Source organism: Salmo salar, chromosome ssa14, assembly GCF_905237065.1.
Source record: "Salmo salar chromosome ssa14, Ssal_v3.1, whole genome shotgun sequence".
Classification (NCBI taxonomy): Eukaryota; Metazoa; Chordata; class Actinopteri; order Salmoniformes; family Salmonidae; genus Salmo; species Salmo salar.
The window spans coordinates 41810748-41830096 of record NC_059455.1 but is presented as its reverse complement, the minus strand read 5'-3'; the positions used below and the strand labels follow the sequence as shown (position 1 = coordinate 41830096).

At 50.2% G+C, this 19349-nt stretch overlaps 1 protein-coding gene across 1 annotated transcript in view; it reads right to left on the bottom strand.

Annotated features, from left to right (window-relative positions):
* Positions 1-1684: 1684 nt before the first annotated feature.
* LOC106569638 (cullin-3) overlaps positions 1685-19349 on the bottom strand; it is a 50095-nt gene continuing 32430 nt past the window's right edge. The window contains exons 11-16 of the mRNA XM_014141192.2: positions 5940-6064; positions 5749-5845; positions 4865-4999; positions 4503-4689; positions 3872-4017; positions 1685-2269 (exon numbers count right to left, since the gene is read on the bottom strand). Coding sequence (XP_013996667.2) covers positions 2138-2269; positions 3872-4017; positions 4503-4689; positions 4865-4999; positions 5749-5845; positions 5940-6064 — 822 coding nt within the window. The 3' untranslated portion in view covers positions 1685-2137. The remainder of the gene's footprint in view (positions 2270-3871; positions 4018-4502; positions 4690-4864; positions 5000-5748; positions 5846-5939; positions 6065-19349) is intronic.

Here is a 19349-nt window from a genome sequence, read left to right as displayed (position 1 = left end):
AACTCTTTCTTACCTAAAGAACCAATTCTAATACTAGCTGAAATGATTCAGCTCTAACGCTGAACAAAAATATAAACGCAACATGCAAAAATGTTAAATATTTTACTGAGTTACAGATCATATAAGGAAATCAGCCAATTGAAAAATTAATTAGGCTCTAATCTTTGGATTTCACATGACTGGGAATACAGATATGCATCTGTCACAGATACCTTAAAAAAAAGGAAGAAGCATTGATCAGGCTATTGCCTGTGGAATGTTGTCCCACTCCTCAATGGCTGTGCAATGTTGCTGGATATTGGCGGGAACTGGAACACCACGTCGATCCGGAGCATCCCAAACTTGCTCAACATGTCTGAGTATGCAGGCCATGGAAGAACTGGGACATTTTTAGCTTCCAGGAAGTGTGTACAGAGCTGTGTGACATGGCAGTGCATTATCATGCTGAAACATGCTGATGAATGGCACGACAATGGGCCTTGATAAAATGCAATTGTGTTCGTTGGCCTCAAGAACTCGTCACGGTATCTCTGCATTAAAATTGCCTTGATAAAATGCAATTGTGTTCATTGTCCGTAGCTTATGCCTGCTCATACCATATCCCCACCACCACCATGTTTACAATCATCAAACCGCTTGCCCATACGGCGCCATAAACTCTGTCTGCCATCTGCCCGGTACAGTTGAAACCGGGATTCATCCATGAAGAGCACACTTCTCCAGTGTGCCAGTGGCCATCGAAGATGAGCATTTGCCCACTGAAGTCGGTTACGACACCAAACTGCAGTCAGGTCAAGACCCTGGTGATGACGAGCACGTAGGTGAGCTTCCCTGGGACGGTTTGACAGTTTGTGCAGAAATTATTCAGTTGTGCAAACAGTTTCATCAGCTGTCCAGGTGGCTGGTCTCAGATAGTCCCGCAGGTGAAGAAGCCAGATGTGGAGTTCCAGGGCTGGCGTGGTTACACCTGGTCTGCCATATGTACAAAAAAAAAAATGCATGAAATGAAATGCATGCATTCACTACTGTAAGTCGCTCTGGATAAGAGCGTCTGCTAAATGACTAAAATGTAAAAATGTTAGGTCGGTTGGACTTACTGTCAAATTCTCTAAAACAACAGTGGTTTATGGGAGGGAAATTAACATTCAGTTCTCTGGTTGACATTCCTGCAGTCAGTATGCGAACTTCAGTCATTGATGTAAATGGAATTCTCCCCTTTGTACTTTTCACTATGTTAAGGAAATGCAAAGTCTCAGTATGTGACCAACAGCCATGAGGTGGTAGATAGCTCATCCTGACACATTCATGGTCACTCATTTGACTCTTAAGCTAGAATCCTAGCAGAGGGACGGGCCTGGAGCTTATGGATGCAAGGGCTGACCATCCAGGATATCAAAATAACATTTTTAACCATGTTTTTGTTTACAAAATGGGACACAACAGCTGAACTGAGCTCATGAGGAACTTGTTCTTTAAGATTAAATGGGTAAAAATAGATGTAGCTTTAAGTATCTCCAACCTGTACTCATTGGTAATAAAGAACTTGGCCTTAAACACAGATTGAGTATATCCCTGTCTGAAACTCAGGACACACGCGCACACACTTGAATTCAACGATTTTGCAGCTAGTGTTAGCCTGAAGGATCAGCATTAAATAATTGTTGGATAAGAAATAAAACCTCAATATTCAATATTTTTTTATTTATTTTTGTAGCAATCCACATTTGCTGTTTTGTTTTTAATAATTCATTCTCATTTTTATACAGTATTGAAAACCAAAAAAAAAAAAAAAAAGTGGTGCATTCACATCTTTCCCGAGGGATTCTTTAAGGTTGATCTCTACAAGGGTAAAACGGTGAAAAGCTGGAATCCATCCATGTTGAAATTCTCACAGGGAGCAAGAGTAATAGTAGTTGGCCTGATAAAAAAAATCTACAACACTTCATGGATTTGATTTTTTTTTGTATTATTTTTTTTGCCATTTACTTCTGGTTTTTGTCATTTTTGTAAAGGGAGGAGTCAGCTTCCCAGCATTTATCTTTTAAAAAGGAACTTCCCAGTCCATGCGCACAACACTCCCCCTCCAAAAAAACCTCCCCTCAATCCATTTCTCTTCTCCAACAATGCTCCTCTCCTCTTATGCAACGTAGGTGTAGACTTTGCGGTCCTCAGGCGTCCGTGCCAAGTATTCTCTCTCTATGAGTCCTTCAATGCGCTTCTTAATGACCACAGGGCTGGGGAGGAACCGGGCCCTCAGCTGCTGGGTGACCTGGGGAGAAAGGCAGTACAATAACACTATTAGACACTACACTATTGTTTCTCTGGTTCAAGAGACTGTGCTGAAATGTCCTGCACTGAAATAACATGTGCCAAAATATCCAAGTTCTGAGGAAGTGTATTTCCATTAAAAACCATAACATGATTGGTGAAAGAATAGCACAGAGATGATTGCCGGTACACATGTTGAAAAAGTTACCTCAAAGTACCCACAAATACTGTAGGGATAAACATTTCCAAGTTAAAAAAAAGAATACATTGAAAACTCTTACAAATTGACTGAAATGATCTAGGGATGCAGATTTTAATAATAAAAAACATCTTCCAAACCTGGCTGCACATCAACCCTACACATGCTATGACGAGCGACTGAATGGACAACACATGAACATTTCCCAGCTGGCTCAGAGACAATTTATGCTTGATCCGAAAATGTGGTCAGTGGTTCCATACGGAGGACGTTGTGGAGCCTACGGAAGCATGCAGAGGCCAAATTGAGCTCCATACCGCACCGCCGTGCACATTTCGTAACAATGCAGAGGGCTCCGTAAAACTACGCATTGACATGATTGGTTGATGGAAGGTGAGGGCGGTCCTGTATAAACACAAACTCACTTCCTTGACAACTTCCTTCACAACAGCTCTGCACTGCTCTGAGAAGTATGAAAGCCCTGACTTCTGCAGTGGCCCTATCACCCTTACTGCTGCACGGCCAATGCAGACAACAGATTGGCCACGCAGCGCCTTTTAGTCTGAAATATTGAACAATGTGTGTTGTCCCTGTGAAACAAACCAAGTCCAGGGCAGTACAGCTAGTGGAGATCAAGGCAGAGAGTTCTCTCCCGACCTCATGGACCGGTTTCCCTAAACAGATTCAATGGAAATTCTCCCATTGAGCTAGTTATTTTTAGTCTAGGGCAAAGGTCTGTCCGCCACCCTTTCTCCTCTGTCCACAGTAACCCCAGAAACTGATAAGTGGTCTAGTAGGAGAACGGAAGAGGCTCATCCCCTCCTCTATAGCCACCTTTCATCGAGAAGAGTCATGTGTATACTACGGGTTTTTATTGGAAGAGTTTTGAAATCTGCCACACCCCCTTTGAATCAGCTTTTGTTTTGTCTGAAGGAGAATAGCATGCAGGCGTGTAAAAACAATATGCCTCAAGGTTTTTATCTCTTCACACATGTATTTTGGGATCCACCCCTGTAAACGTCATTTGACTGATGACACACGAGAGAAGGAGCTTCTCATTTCATAAAAGCGCTTTTTTTCTCCACTTTCTCTCTCCTCAATTACCTTAGAACTTCTTCAAAAGGAGGGGAGAGGAAGCCTCCATTTGATTTGCTCAACTGCTGAAAGGCCATCTCCATGGTAACACTACCACTTGCCGTTAGAATCTCTATGGATGCCATATAGGCCTAAGCTTACTCTGTGTCCAGGAAACAACCCACCTCTTACCAGGACGTTAAGGCCTCTGCTACCAGGACGTTAAGGCCTCTGCTACCAGGACGTTAAGGCCTCTGCTACCAGGACGTTAAGGCCTCTGCTACCAGGACGTTAAGGCCTCTGCTACCAGGACGTTAAGGACGCACCCACCTCTGCTACCAGGACATTGTGCTGCATCCTCTTCCTGGACTTCATGATGCGGACGATGGCCGCCTCGATCTCATGCTTCCTGTCGTCGTCCACCTTCTGCCGCGTCTCCTTCCTCTCAGGGTCCGACTCGCCCTGCTTAGCAGCGACTGGAGGGAGGGAGAGAGACAGCAACCTTAGCACGGCGGAGGGGGGGTGGGGTGGCAGCAAGCACGGCGGAGGGAGTGGCAACCTCGGCGGAGGGAGGGTGGGAGAGACAGCAACCTCGGCGGAGGGAGGGGGAGAGACAGCAACCTCGGCGGAGGGAGGGGGAGAGAGACAGCAACCTCGGCGGAGGGCCACGTTCAGTAGCCAAACGTTGCAGATAGAAATACCACAAATAGAGCCAATTATTTTGCAAAACTCGACATGTCAGAGAAGTATGTTTGTTCTAAATAGCATATCTCTATCTGCACATCCTGCTGAACAAATATCAGGGCAAAGGTCAACATGCCCACAGGTTAAATGAGCAATAGTTAGAAGATGAGCCTAAAACCCTAAGCCTGTAGCTCCCCAGACCAGAAGACCACTGTGATATGGCTCCTTTTATCATTTATAAAACCCATCTCATTAGAATAACAGACGACACACTCACCTGTCTGTATTTTGACTCTGTGCAGTTTGGAGGTAAACTGATCGTTGACTGTAAACACGTGGCCGTTCTCGATCTCCTTGGACTTGGGCTCCTTGGTGAGGACGCGCTGGGTGGGCTTCCCGCAAGCCAGCGACTGCAGCGCTCGCACCAGCTCCCTCTCCGGTATATCCGTCTCCTGCTGGATCTCCTACAGTGGGGGATGAGGGGGGAGAGAGGGAGAGAGCGTAAAGGAGGAGCAGAGGGAGTGGAGGGAAGCAGAAAATGGGAGAGGAGGAAGGAAGTTCAGTTTTTCCGCTTGCCATCTTTATCTGTGAATTCTTACACTTTCATGTGATGGAGACTGACCTGTATCTGGCTCTTACCTCGAACGTGGACTTTTCTCTGTTGTTGAAGAGTATGAGGATGGTCATCTGGAAGGTGGAGACCTGCAGTATGTGCTTCCTGGTGTTAGAGCCCGTCACCTGGGCTCCTCCCACTCCTACCTCCGAACCATCCTCCTGGAGAGACAGAGAGAGACTATGACTGACCCAAACTTAAGGAAAGCTTTGACTATGTATAGACTCAGTGAGCATAGCCTTGCTATTGAGAAAGACCGCCGTAGGCAGACCTGGCTCTCAAGAGAAGACCGGCTATGTGCACACTGCCCACAAAATGAGGTGGAAACTGAGCTGCACTTCCTAACCTCCTGCCAAATGTACGACCATTAGAGAGACATATTTCCCTCAGGTTACAAAGATCCACAAAGACTTCGAAAACAAACCCAATTTTGATAAACTCCCATACCTATTGGGTGAAATACCACAGTGTGCACTCACAGCAGCCAGATTTGTGACCTGTTGCCACAAGAAAAGAAGTGAAGAACAAACACCATTGTAAATATAACCCATATTTATGTTGATTTATTTTCCCTTTTGTACTTGTACTGTCATCATTTGAAATGTCTTTATCCTTTTGGAACTTCTGTGAGTGTAATGTTTACTGTACATTTTAGTTTTTCACTTTTGTTTATTATCTATTTCACTTAATTTGGCAATGTTAACATATGTTTCCCATGCCAATAAAGCCCCTTGAATTGAGACAGAGTGACCAGAGTTACAGGTAGAAAGAGGTGGAGAGAAGGGAGAGTGAGAGGGAGAGTGAGAGAAATGTAAAACAGTATTGACATTAACATACAACAGGAAAGCTACAGTTCATGTCATTCTGAGTAGACCCCCCCCATGCCTTATTGCCGACAGGAAACCTTTACCTTCTTGATGGGGCCGTGGAAGGTAGCGTTGAGGTCGGCTGAGCCCATGTGGTGCTGGAGGGTCAACTGTCTGCCACTGTGTTTGGCCAAGTAGAACCTAACAGAAGAATGTATATTAAATGGATTGCACTGTGGAAGACATAAGTAATAGATAACAGATCCATCGATGAGGCTCAGAGGATGGCTGGTACCTTCTGAAGACCTCGAAGGCGTGTCTCGGGGAGGGTGGGATGGTGCATTTGGGCGTGGCCGACTGTGTGGGCCAATAGCCAGTGGTGAGTACTCTTACTGTGAGGTCGACGCCCCCTAGAGACAGCTGGGAGAAACGGCAGTCACAACATGAAAAGGAAAACCAAGACACAGGAGGAGTCCAGGGTTTATAACACAGACATGTTATGGCAATGCCAGTTTTTCATTTGATGGAAATAGTACTTTTATCATATCTTATACAATGTGGACTGTAATGGGGGGAGGTGTTGACAATGTGGACTGTAATGGGGGGGGGTGATGACAATGTGGACTGTAATGGGGGGGAAGTGATGACAATGTGGACTGTTGGGGGGAGGTGTTGACAATGTGGACTGTTGGGGGGAGGTGATGACAATGTGGACTGTTGGCGGGGAGGTGTTGACAATGCTGACTGTTGGCGGGGAGGTGTTGACAATGTGGACTGTTGGGGGGAGGTGTTGACAATGTGGACTGTTGGGGGGAGGTGTTGACAATGTGGACTGTTGGGGGTGGTGATGACAATGTGGACTGTTAGGGGGAGGTGTTGACAATGTGGACTGTTGGGGGGGAGGTGTTGACAATGTGGACTGTTGGGGGAGGTGTTGACAATGTGGACTGTTGGGGGGAGGTGTTGACAATGTGGACTGTTAGGGGGAGGTGTTGACAATGTGGACTGTTGGGGGGAGGTGTTGACAATGTGGACTGTTGGGGGTTGATGACAATGTGGACTGTTGGGGGGAGGTGATGACAATGTGGACTGTTGGGGGTTGATGACAATGTGGACTGTTGGGGGAGGTGTTGACAATGTGGACTGTTAGGGGGGAGGTGTTGACAATGTGGACTGTAATGGGGGGAGGTGTTGACAATGTGGACTGTAATGGGGGGAGGTGTTGACAATGTGGACTGTTAGGGGGGAGGTGTTGACAATGCTGACTGTTAGGGGGGAAGTGTTGACAATGCGGACTGTTAGGGGGGGAGGTGTTGACAATGTGGACTGTTAGGGGGGAGGTGTTGACAATGTGGACTGTTGGGGGAGGTGTTGACAATGTGGACTGTTGGGGGTTGATGACAATGTGGCCTGTTGGGGGGGTGATGACAATGTGGACTGTAATGGGGGGAGGTGTTGACAATGTGGACTGTTAGGGGGGAGGTGTTGACAATGTGGACTGTTAGGGGGAGGTGTTGACAATGTGGACTGTTAGGGGGGAGGTGTTGACAATGTGGACTGTTAGGGGAGGGTGTTGACAATGTGGACTGTTGGGGGGGTGTTGACAATGTGGCCTGTTGGGGGCGTGATGACAATGTGGCCTGTTGGGGGGGTGATGACAATGTGGACTGTTGGGGGGGTGATGACAATGTGGACTGTTGGGGGGGTGATGACAATGTGGCCTGTAATGGGGGGAGGTGTTGACAATGTGGACTGTAATGGGGGGAGGTGTTGACAATGTGGACTGTTGGGGGGGAGGTGTTGACAATGTGGACTGTTGGGGGGGGTGATGACAATGTGGACTGTTGGGGGGGTGATGACAATGTGGACTGTTAGGGGGAGGTGTTGACAATGTGGACTGTTAGGGGGGTGTTGACAATGTGGACTGTTGGGGGGGTGATGCGACAATGTGGACTGTTGGGGGGTGATGACAATGTGGACTGTTGGGGGGTGATGACAATGTGGACTGTTGGGGGGGTGATGACAATGTGGCCTGTTGGGGGGTGATGACAATGTGGACTGTAATGGGGGGGAGGTGTTGACAATGTGGACTGTAATGGGGGGAGGTGTTGACAATGTGGACTGTAATGGGGGGAGGTGTTGACAATGTGGACTGTAATGGGGGGGAGGTGTTGACAATGCTGACTGTTGGGGGGGGAGGTGTTGACAATGCTGACTGTTGGGGGGGAGGTGTTGACAATGTGGACTGTAATGGGGGAGGTGTTGACAATGTGGACTGTAATGGGGGAGGTGTTGACAATGTGGACTGTTAGGGGGGAGGTGTTGACAATGAGGACTGTTGGGGGGAGGTGTTGACAATGAGGACTGTTGGGGGGAGGTGTTGACAATGTGGACTGTTAGGGGGAGGTGTTGACAATGTGGACTGTAATGGGGGAGGTGTTGACAATGTGGACTGTAATGGGGGAGAGTGTTGACAATGTGGACTGTAATGGGGGAGGTGTTGACAATGTGGACTGTTAGGGGGGGTGATGACAATGTGGACTGTTGGGGGGAGGTGTTGACAATGTGGACTGTTGGGGGGGTGATGACAATGTGGACTGTTGGGGGGGTGTTGACAATGTGGACTGTTGGGGGGGTGATGACAATGTGGACTGTTGGGGGGCTGTTGACAATGTGGACTGTTGGGGGGCTGTTGACAATGTGGACTGTAATGGGGGAGGTGTTGACAATGTGGACTGTAATGGGGGGAGGTGTTGACAATGTGGACTGTAATGGGGGGGAGGTGTTGACAATGCTGACTGTTGGGGGGGAGGTGTTGACAATGCTGACTGTTGGGGGGGAGGTGTTGACAATGCTGACTGTTGGGGGAGGTGTTGACAATGTGGACTGTTGGGGGGGAGGTGTTGACAATGTGGACTGTAATGGGGGGAAGTGTTGACAATGTGGACTGTAATGGGGGAGGTGTTGACAATGTGGACTGTTAGGGGGGAGGTGTTGACAATGTGGACTGTTGGGGGAGGTGTTGACAATGTGGACTGTTAGGGGGGAGGTGTTGACAATGTGGACTGTTAGGGGGGAGGTGTTGACAATGTGGACTGTTAGGGGAGGTGTTGACAATGTGGACTGTTGGGGGGGTGTTGACAATGTGGACTGTTGGGGGTGATGACAATGTGGCCTGTTGGGGGGTGATGACAATGTGGACTGTTGGGGGGGTGATGACAATGTGGACTGTTGGGGGGGTGATGACAATGTGGACTGTTGGGGGGTGATGACAATGTGGACTGTTGGGGGGGGGTGTTGACAATGTGGACTGTTGGGGAGGTGATGACAATGTGGACTGTAATGGGGGGAGGTGTTGACAATGTGGACTGTAATGGGGGGAGGTGTTGACAATGTGGACTGTAATGGGGGGAGGTGTTGACAATGTGGACTGTTGGGGGGAGGTGTTGACAATGCTGACTGTTGGGGGGGAGGTGTTGACAATGCTGACTGTTGGGGGGGAGGTGTTGACAATGCTGACTGTTGGGGGGGAGGTGTTGACAATGTGGACTGTAATGGGGGAGGTGTTGACAATGTGGACTGTAATGGGGGAGGTGTTGACAATGTGGACTGTTAGGGGGGAGGTGTTGACAATGCGGACTGTTAGGGGGGAGGTGTTGACAATGCGGACTGTTGGGGGGAGGTGTTGACAATGTGGACTGTTAGGGGGAGGTGTTGACAATGTGGACTGTTAGGGGGGAGGTGTTGACAATGTGGACTGTTAGGGGGGAGGTGTTGACAATGTGGACTGTTGGGGGGGTGATGACAATGTGGACTGTTGGGGGGGTGATGACAATGTGGACTGTTGGGGGGGTGATGACAATGTGGACTGTTATGGGGGAGGTGTTGACAATGTGGACTGTAATGGGGGGAGGTGTTGACAATGCTGACTGTTGGGGGGAGGTGTTGACAATGTGGACTGTAATGGGGGAGGTGTTGACAATGAGGACTGTAATGGGGGGAGGTGTTGACAATGTGGACTGTTAGGGGGGAAGTGTTGACAATGAGGACTGTTGGGGGGAGGTGTTGACAATGAGGACTGTTGGGGGGAGGTGTTGACAATGTGGACTGTTAGGGGGGAGGTGTTGACAATGTGGACTGTTAGGGGGGAGGTGTTGACAATGTGGACTGTTAGGGGGGAGGTGTTGACAATGTGGACTGTTAGGGGGAGGTGTTGACAATGTGGACTGTTGGGGGGGTTGTTGACAATGTGGACTGTTGGGGGGTTGTTGACAATGTGGACTGTTGGGGGGGGTGATGACAATGTGGACTGTAATGGGGAGGGTGTTGACAATGTGGACTGTTAGGGGGAGGTGTTGACAATGTGGACTGTTGGGGGGGTGTTGACAATGTGGACTGTTGTGGGGTGATGACAATGTGGACTGTTGGGGGGGTGATGACAATGTGGACTGTTGGGGGAGGTGTTGACAATGCTGACTGTTGGGGGGGTGATGACAATGTGGACTGTTGGGGGAGGTGTTGACAATGCTGACTGTTGGGGGGAGGTGTTGACAATGCTGACTGTTGGGGGGAGGTGTTGACAATGTGGACTGTAATGGGGGAGGTGTTGACAATGTGGACTGTAATGGGGGAGGTGTTGACAATGTGGACTGTAATGGGGGGGAGGTGTTGACAATGTGGACTGTAATGGGGGGAGGTGTTGACAATGTGGACTGTAATGGGGGGAGGTGTTGACAATGTGGACTGTTAGGGGGGGTGTTGACAATGCGGACTGTTGGGGGAAGTGTTGACAATGTGGACTGTTGGGGGGTGATGACAATGTGGACTGTTGGGGGGGAGGTGTTGACAATGTGGACTGTAATGGGGGAGGTGTTGACAATGTGGACTGTAATGGGGGAGGTGTTGACAATGTGGACTGTTAGGGGGGAGGTGTTGACAATGTGGACTGTTAGGGGGGAGGTGTTGACAATGAGGACTGTTGGGGGGAGGTGTTGACAATGTGGACTGTTAGGGGAGAGTGTTGACAATGTGGACTGTTAGGGGGAGGTGTTGACAATGTGGACTGTTAGGGGGGAGGTGTTGACAATGTGGACTGTTGGGGGGTTGATGACAATGTGGACTGTTGGGGGGTGTTGACAATGTGGACTGTTGGGGGGGTGATGACAATGTGGACTGTAATGGGGGAGGTGTTGACAATGTGGACTGTAATGGGGGAGGTGTTGACAATGCTGACTGTTGGGGGGAGGTGTTGACAATGTGGACTGTAATGGGGGAGGTGTTGACAATGAGGACTGTAATGGGGGGAGGTGTTGACAATGTGGACTGTTAGGGGGGAGGTGTTGACAATGAGGACTGTTGGGGGGAGGTGTTGACAATGAGGACTGTTGGGGGGAGGTGTTGACAATGTGGACTGTTAGGGGGGAGGTGTTGACAATGTGGACTGTTAGGGGGAGGTGTTGACAATGTGGACTGTTAGGGGGGAGGTGTTGACAATGTGGACTGTTGGGGGGGAGGTGTTGACAATGTGGACTGTTGGGGGAGTTGATGACAATGTGGACTGTTGGGGGGGTTGATGACAATGTGGACTGTTGGGGGGGTGATGACAATGTGGACTGTAATGGGGGGAGGTGTTGACAATGTGGACTGTTAGGGGGGGTGTTGACAATGTGGACTGTTGGGGGGGGTGATGACAATGTGGACTGTTGTGGGGGTGATGACAATGTGGACTGTTGGGGGGGTGATGACAATGTGGACTGTTGGGGGGAGGTGTTGACAATGCTGACTGTTGGGGGGGGGTGTTGACAATGTGGACTGTTGGGGGAGGTGTTGACAATGCTGACTGTTGGGGGGGAGGTGTTGACAATGCTGACTGTTGGGGGGAGGTGTTGACAATGTGGACTGTAATGGGGGGAGGTGTTGACAATGTGGACTGTAATGGGGGAGGTGTTGACAATGTGGACTGTAATGGGGGGAGGTGTTGACAATGTGGACTGTAATGGGGGGGAGGTGTTGACAATGTGGACTGTAATGGGGAGAGTGTTGACAATGTGGACTGTTAGGGGGGTGATGACAATGTGGACTGTTGGGGGGTGTTGACAATGTGGACTGTTGGGGGGTGATGACAATGTGGACTGTTGGGGGTGATGACAATGTGGACTGTTGGGGGGTGATGACAATGTGGACTGTTGGGGGCTGTTGACAATGTGGACTGTAATGGGGGGAGGTGTTGACAATGTGGACTGTAATGGGGGGAGGTGTTGACAATGTGGACTGTTGGGGGGGAGGTGTTGACAATGCTGACTGTTGGGGGAGGTGTTGACAATGCTGACTGTTGGGGGAGGTGTTGACAATGTGGACTGTAATGGGGGAGGTGTTGACAATGTGGACTGTAATGGGGGGAGGTGTTGACAATGTGGACTGTTAGGGGAGAGGTGTTGACAATGAGGACTGTTAGGGGGGAGGTGTTGACAATGTGGACTGTTAGGGGGAGGTGTTGACAATGTGGACTGTTAGGGGAGGTGTTGACAATGTGGACTGTTGGGGGGGTGATGACAATGTGGACTGTTGGGGGGGTGATGACAATGTGGACTGTTGGGGGGGTGATGACAATGTGGACTGTTGGGGGGAGGTGTTGACAATGCTGACTGTTGGGGGGGTGATGACAATGTGGACTGTTGGGGGGGTGTTGACAATGTGGACTGTAATGGGGGAGGTGTTGACAATGTGGACTGTAATGGGGGGAGGTGTTGACAATGTGGACTGTAATGGGGGGAGGTGTTGACAATGCGGACTGTTGGGGGAGGTGTTGACAATGCTGACTGTTGGGGGAGGTGTTGACAATGCTGACTGTTGGGGGGGAGGTGTTGACAATGTGGACTGTAATGGGGGGAGGTGTTGACAATGTGGACTGTTAGGGGAGGTGTTGACAATGAGGACTGTTGGGGGAGGTGTTGACAATGTGGACTGTTAGGGGGAGGTGTTGACAATGTGGACTGTTAGGGGGGAGGTGTTGACAATGTGGACTGTTAGGGGGGAGGTGTTGACAATGTGGACTGTTGAGGGGGAGGTGTTGACAATGTGGACTGTTGGGGGGGGTGATGACAATGTGGACTGTTGGGGGGGTGTTGACAATGTGGACTGTTGGGGGGTGATGACAATGTGGACTGTAATGGGGGAGGTGTTGACAATGTGGACTGTAATGGGGGAGAGGTGTTGACAATGTGGACTGTAATGGGGGAGAGTGTTGACAATGTGGACTGTAATGGGGGAGGTGTTGACAATGTGGACTGTTAGGGGGGTGATGACAATGTGGACTGTTGGGGGGGTGTTGACAATGTGGACTGTTGGGGAGGTGATGACAATGTGGACTGTTGGGGGGGTGATGACAATGTGGACTGTTGGGGGGGTGATGACAATGTGGACTGTTGGGGGGTGTTGACAATGTGGACTGTAGGGGGGGCTGTTGACAATGTGGACTGTAATGGGGGAGGTGTTGACAATGTGGACTGTAATGGGGGGAGGTGTTGACAATGTGGACTGTATGGGGGAGGTGTTGACAATGTGGACTGTTGGGGGGGAAGTGTTGACAATGCTGACTGTTGGGGGGGAGGTGTTGACAATGCTGACTGTAATGGGGGGAGGTGTTGACAATGTGGACTGTTGGGGGAAGGTGTTGACAATGTGGACTGTTAGGGGGGAGGTGTTGACAATGTGGACTGTTAGGGGAGGTGTTGACAATGTGGACTGTTAGGGGGAGGTGTTGACAATGTGGACTGTTAGGGGGGAGGTGTTGACAATGTGGACTGTTGAGGGGAGGTGTTGACAATGTGGACTGTTAGGGGGAGGTGTTGACAATGTGGACTGTTAGGGGAGGTGTTGACAATGTGGACTGTTAGGGGGGAGGTGTTGACAATGTGGACTGTTAGGGGGAGGTGTTGACAATGTGGACTGTTGGGGGGGTGATGACAATGTGGACTGTTGGGGGGTGATGACAATGTGGACTGTTGGGGGGGTGATGACAATGTGGACTGTAATGGGGGAGGTGTTGACAATGTGGACTGTTAGGGGGAAGGTGTTGACAATGTGGACTGTTGGGGGGAGGTGTTGACAATGTGGACTGTTGGGGGGTGATGACAATGTGGACTGTTGGGGGGGTGTTGACAATGTGGACTGTTGGGGGAGGTGTTGACAATGCTGGACTGTTGGGGGTGTTGACAATGTGGACTGTTGGGGGAGGTGTTGACAATGCTGACTGTTGGGGGGAGGTGTTGACAATGCGGACTGTTGGGGGGGAGGTGTTGACAATGTGGACTGTAATGGGGGAGGTGTTGACAATGTGGACTGTAATGGGGGGAGGTGTTGACAATGTGGACTGTAATGGGGGAGGTGTTGACAATGTGGACTGTTATGGGGGAGGTGTTGACAATGTGGACTGTTAGGGGGAGGTGTTGACAATGTGGACTGTTAGGGGGTGATGACAATGTGGACTGTTAGGGGTGTTGACAATGTAGACTGTTGGGGGTATGACAATGTGGACTGTTGGGGGGGTGATGACAATGTGGACTGTTGGGGGGGTGATGACAATGTGGACTGTTGGGGGGGCTGTTGACAATGTGGACTGTAATGGGGGGAGAGGTGTTGACAATGTGGACTGTAATGGGGGGAGGTGTTGACAATGTGGACTGTTGGGGGGAGGTGTTGACAATGCTGACTGTTGGGGGGAAGTGTTGACAATGCTGACTGTTGGGGAAGGTGTTGACAATGTGGACTGTAATGGGGGAGGTGTTGACAATGTGGACTGTAATGGGGGAGGTGTTGACAATGTGGACTGTTAGGGGGTGTTGACAATGAGGACTGTTGAGAGTGTTGACAATGTGGACTGTTAGGGGGAGGTGTTGACAATGTGGACTGTTAGAGGGGGAGGTGTTGACAATGTGGACTGTTGGGGGGGTGATGACAATGTGGACTGTTGAGAGTGATGACAATGTGGACTGTTGGGGGGAAGTGTTGACAATGTGGACTGTTGGGGGAGGTGTTGACAATGCTGACTGTTGGGGAGGTGTTGACAATGTGACTGTTGGGGGGTGTTGACAATGTGGACTGTAATGGGGGGAGGTGTTGACAATGTGGACTGTAATGGGGGAGGTGTTGACAATGTGGACTGTAATGGGGGGAGGTGTTGACAATGTGGACTGTTGGGGGAGAGTGTTGACAATGCTGACTGTTGGGGGGAAGTGTTGACAATGCGGACTGTTGGGGGGAGGTGTTGACAATGTGGACTGTTAGGGGGAGGTGTTGACAATGTGGACTGTTAGGGGGGAGGTGTTGACAATGTGGACTGTTAGGGGGAGGTGTTGACAATGTGGACTGTTAGGGGGAGGTGTTGACAATGTGGACTGTTAGGGGGAGGTGTTGACAATGTGGACTGTTAGGGGAGAGTGTTGACAATGTGGACTGTTGAGGGGAGGTGTTGACAATGTGGACTGTTGGGGGGGTGATGACAATGTGGACTGTTGGGGGGGGGAAGTGATGACAATGCTGACTGTTGGGGAGGTGATGACAATGTGGACTGTAATGGGGGAGGTGTTGACAATGTGGACTGTAATGGGGGGAAGGTGTTGACAATGTGGACTGTAATGGGGGAGGTGTTGACAATGTGGACTGTAATGGGGGAGGTGTTGACAATGTGGACTGTTAGGGGAGGTGTTGACAATGTGGACTGTTAGGGGGGTGTTGACAATGTGGACTGTTGGGGAAGTGTTGACAATGTGGACTGTTGGGGGGAGTGATGACAATGTGGACTGTTGGGGGAGGTGTTGACAATGTGGACTGTTGGGGGAAGTGTTGACAATGTGGACTGTAATGGGGGGCTGTTGACAATGTGGACTGTAATGGGGGAGTGTTGACAATGTGGACTGTAATGGGGGAGGTGTTGACAATGTGGACTGTAATGGGGGAGGTGTTGACAATGCTGACTGTTGGGGGGGGAGGTGTTGACAATGCTGACTGTTGGGGGGAGGTGTTGACAATGCTGACTGTTGGGGGGGAGTGTTGACAATGTGGACTGTAATGGGGGAGGTGTTGACAATGTGGACTGTTAGGGGGAGGTGTTGACAATGTGGACTGTTAGGGGGGAGGTGTTGACAATGTGGACTGTTAGGGGGAGGTGTTGACAATGTGGACTGTTAGGGGGGAGGTGTTGACAATGTGGACTGTTAGGGGGGAGGTGTTGACAATGTGGACTGTTGAGGGGAGGTGTTGACAATGTGGACTGTTGGGGGGTTGATGACAATGTGGACTGTTGGGGGTTGATGACAATGTGGACTGTTAGGGGGAGGTGTTGACAATGTGGACTGTTAGGGGAGGTGTTGACAATGTGGACTGTTGGGGGAGTGATGACAATGTGGACTGTTGGGGGAAGGTGATGACAATGCGGACTGTTGGGGGAAGGTGTTGACAATGCTGACTGTTGGGGGAGGTGTTGACAATGCCGACTGTTGGGGGGGAGGTGTTGACAATGTGGACTGTAATGGGGGGAGGTGTTGACAATGTGGACTGTAATGGGGGGAGGTGTTGACAATGTGGACTGTAATGGGGGAGGTGTTGACAATGTGGACTGTAATGGGGGAGGTGTTGACAATGTGGACTGTAATGGGGGAGGTGTTGACAATGTGGACTGTAATGGGGGAGGTGTTGACAATGTGGACTGTAATGGGGGGAAGTGTTGACAATGTGGACTGTAATGGGGGAGGTGTTGACAATGTGGACTGTAATAGGGGAGGTGTTGACAATGTGGACTGTTAGGGGGGTGATGACAATGTGGACTGTTGGGGGAGTGTTGACAATGTGGACTGTTGGGGAGGTGATGACAATGTGGACTGTTGGGAGGTGATGACAATGTGGACTGTTGGGGGGGTGATGACAATGTGGACTGTTGGGGGGGGTGTTGACAATGTGGACTGTAATAGGGGGAGGTGTTGACAATGTGGACTGTAATGGGGGAGGTGTTGACAATGTGGACTGTAATGGGGGAGGTGTTGACAATGTGGACTGTTGGGGGAGGTGTTGACAATGCTGACTGTTGGGGGGGAAGGTGTTGACAATGCTGACTGTTGGGGGAGGTGTTGACAATGTGGACTGTATGGGGGAGGTGTTGACAATGTGGACTGTAATGGGGGAGGTGTTGACAATGTGGACTGTTATGGGGGAGGTGTTGACAATGTGGACTGTAATGGGGGAAAGTGTTGACAATGTGGACTGTAATGGGGGAGGTGTTGACAATGTGGACTGTAATGGGGGAGGTGTTGACAATGTGGACTGTAATGGGGAGAGTGTTGACAATGTGGACTGTTAGGGGGGTGATGACAATGTGGACTGTTAGGGGGGTGTTGACAATGTGGACTGTTGGGGGGAGGTGTTGACAATGCGGACTGTTGGGGGAGGTGTTGACAATGCGGACTGTTAGGGGGGAGGTGTTGACAATGTGGACTGTAATGGGGGAGGTGTTGACAATGTGGACTGTAATGGGGGAGGTGTTGACAATGTGGACTGTAATGGGGGAGGTGTTGACAATGTGGACTGTAATGGGGGGAGGTGTTGACAATGTGGACTGTAATGGGGGAGGTGTTGACAATGTGGACTGTTAGGGGGGTGATGACAATGTGGACTGTTGGGGGGGGTGTTGACAATGTGGACTGTTGGGGGAGGTGTTGACAATGTGGACTGTTGGGGGAGGTGATGACAATGTGGACTGTTGGGGGAGTGATGACAATGGGACTGTTGGGGGCTGTTGACAATGTGGACTGTAATGGGGGAGGTGTTGACAATGTGGACTGTAATGGGGGAGGTGTTGACAATGTGGACTGTTAGGGGGGAGGTGTTGACAATGCTGACTGTTAGGGGGGAGGTGTTGACAATGCTGACTGTTGGGGGGAGGTGTTGACAATGTGGACTGTAATGGGGGAAGTGTTGACAATGTGGACTGTTATGGGGAGGTGTTGACAATGTGGACTGTTAGGGGGAAGTGTTGACAATGTGGACTGTTAGGGGGAGGTGTTGACAATGTGGACTGTTAGGGGGAGGTGTTGACAATGTGGACTGTAAGGGGGGAGGTGTTGACAATGTGGACTGTAATGGGGAGAGGTGTTGACAATGTGGACTGTTGGGGGAGGTGTTGACAATGCTGACTGTTGGGGGGAAGGTGTTGACAATGCTGACTGTTGGGGGGAGGTGTTGACAATGCGGACTGTAATGGGGGAGAGTGTTGACAATGTGGACTGTAATGGGGGAGGTGTTGACAATGTGGACTGTTAAGGGGAGGTGTTGACAATGTGGACTGTTAGGGGGAGGTGTTGACAATGTGGACTGTTAGGGGAGGTGTTGACAATGTGGACTGTTAGGGGAGGTGTTGACAATGTGGACTGTTAGGGGGGAGGTGTTGACAATGTGGACTGTTGGGGGGAGGTGTTGACAATGTGGACTGTTGGGGGGGTGATGACAATGTGGACTGTTGGGGGGAGGTGTTGACAATGTGGACTGTAATGGGGAAAGGTGTTGACAATGTGGACTGTAATAGGGGGAGGTGTTGACAATGTGGACTGTAATGGGGAGAGTGTTGACAATGTGGACTGTTAGGGGGAGGTGTTGACAATGTGGACTGTTGGGGGGAGTGTTGACAATGTGGACTGTTAGGGGAGTGATGACAATGTGGACTGTTGGGGGGTGATGACAATGTGGACTGTTGGGGGGTGATGACAATGTGGACTGTGGGGGAAGTGTTGACAATGTGACTGTAATGGGGAGAGTGTTGACAATGTGGACTGTAATGGGGGAAGTGTTGACAATGTGGACTGTAATGGGGGAGAGTGTTGACAATGTGGACTGTTGGGGGAGAGTGTTGACAATGCGGACTGTTGGGGGAGAGTGTTGACAATGCTGACTGTTGGGGAGAGTGTTGACAATGTGGACTGTAATGGGGGGAGGTGTTGACAATGTGGACTGTTAGGGGAAGTGTTGACAATGTGGACTGTAATGGGGGAGGTGTTGACAATGTGGACTGTTAGGGGAGGTGTTGACAATGTGGACTGTTAGGGGGGAGGTGTTGACAATGTGGACTGTTGGGGGAGGTGTTGACAATGTGGACTGTTGAGGGTGATGACAATGTGGACTGTTGGGGGTGTTGACAATGTGGACTGTTAGGGGGTGATGACAATGTGGACTGTTGGGGGGTGTTGACAATGTGGACTGTTGGGGGAGGTGTTGACAATGCGGACTGTTGGGGGAGGTGATGACAATGTGGACTGTTAGGGGGGAGGTGTTGACAATGCTGACTGTTGGGGGAGGTGTTGACAATGCTGACTGTTGGGGGGAAGTGTTGACAATGTGGACTGTAATGGGGGGAGGTGTTGACAATGTGGACTGTAATGGGGGAGGTGTTGACAATGTGGACTGTAATGGGGGGAGGTGTTGACAATGTGGACTGTAATGGGGGAGGTGTTGACAATGTGGACTGTAATGGGGGGAGGTGTTGACAATGTGGACTGTTAGGGGGTGATGACAATGTGGACTGTTAGGGGGAGGTGTTGACAATGTGGACTGTATGGGGGAGGTGTTGACAATGAGGACTGTTGGGGGAGGTGTTGACAATGTGGACTGTTAGGGGGAGGTGTTGACAATGTGGACTGTTAGGGGTGATGACAATGTGGAC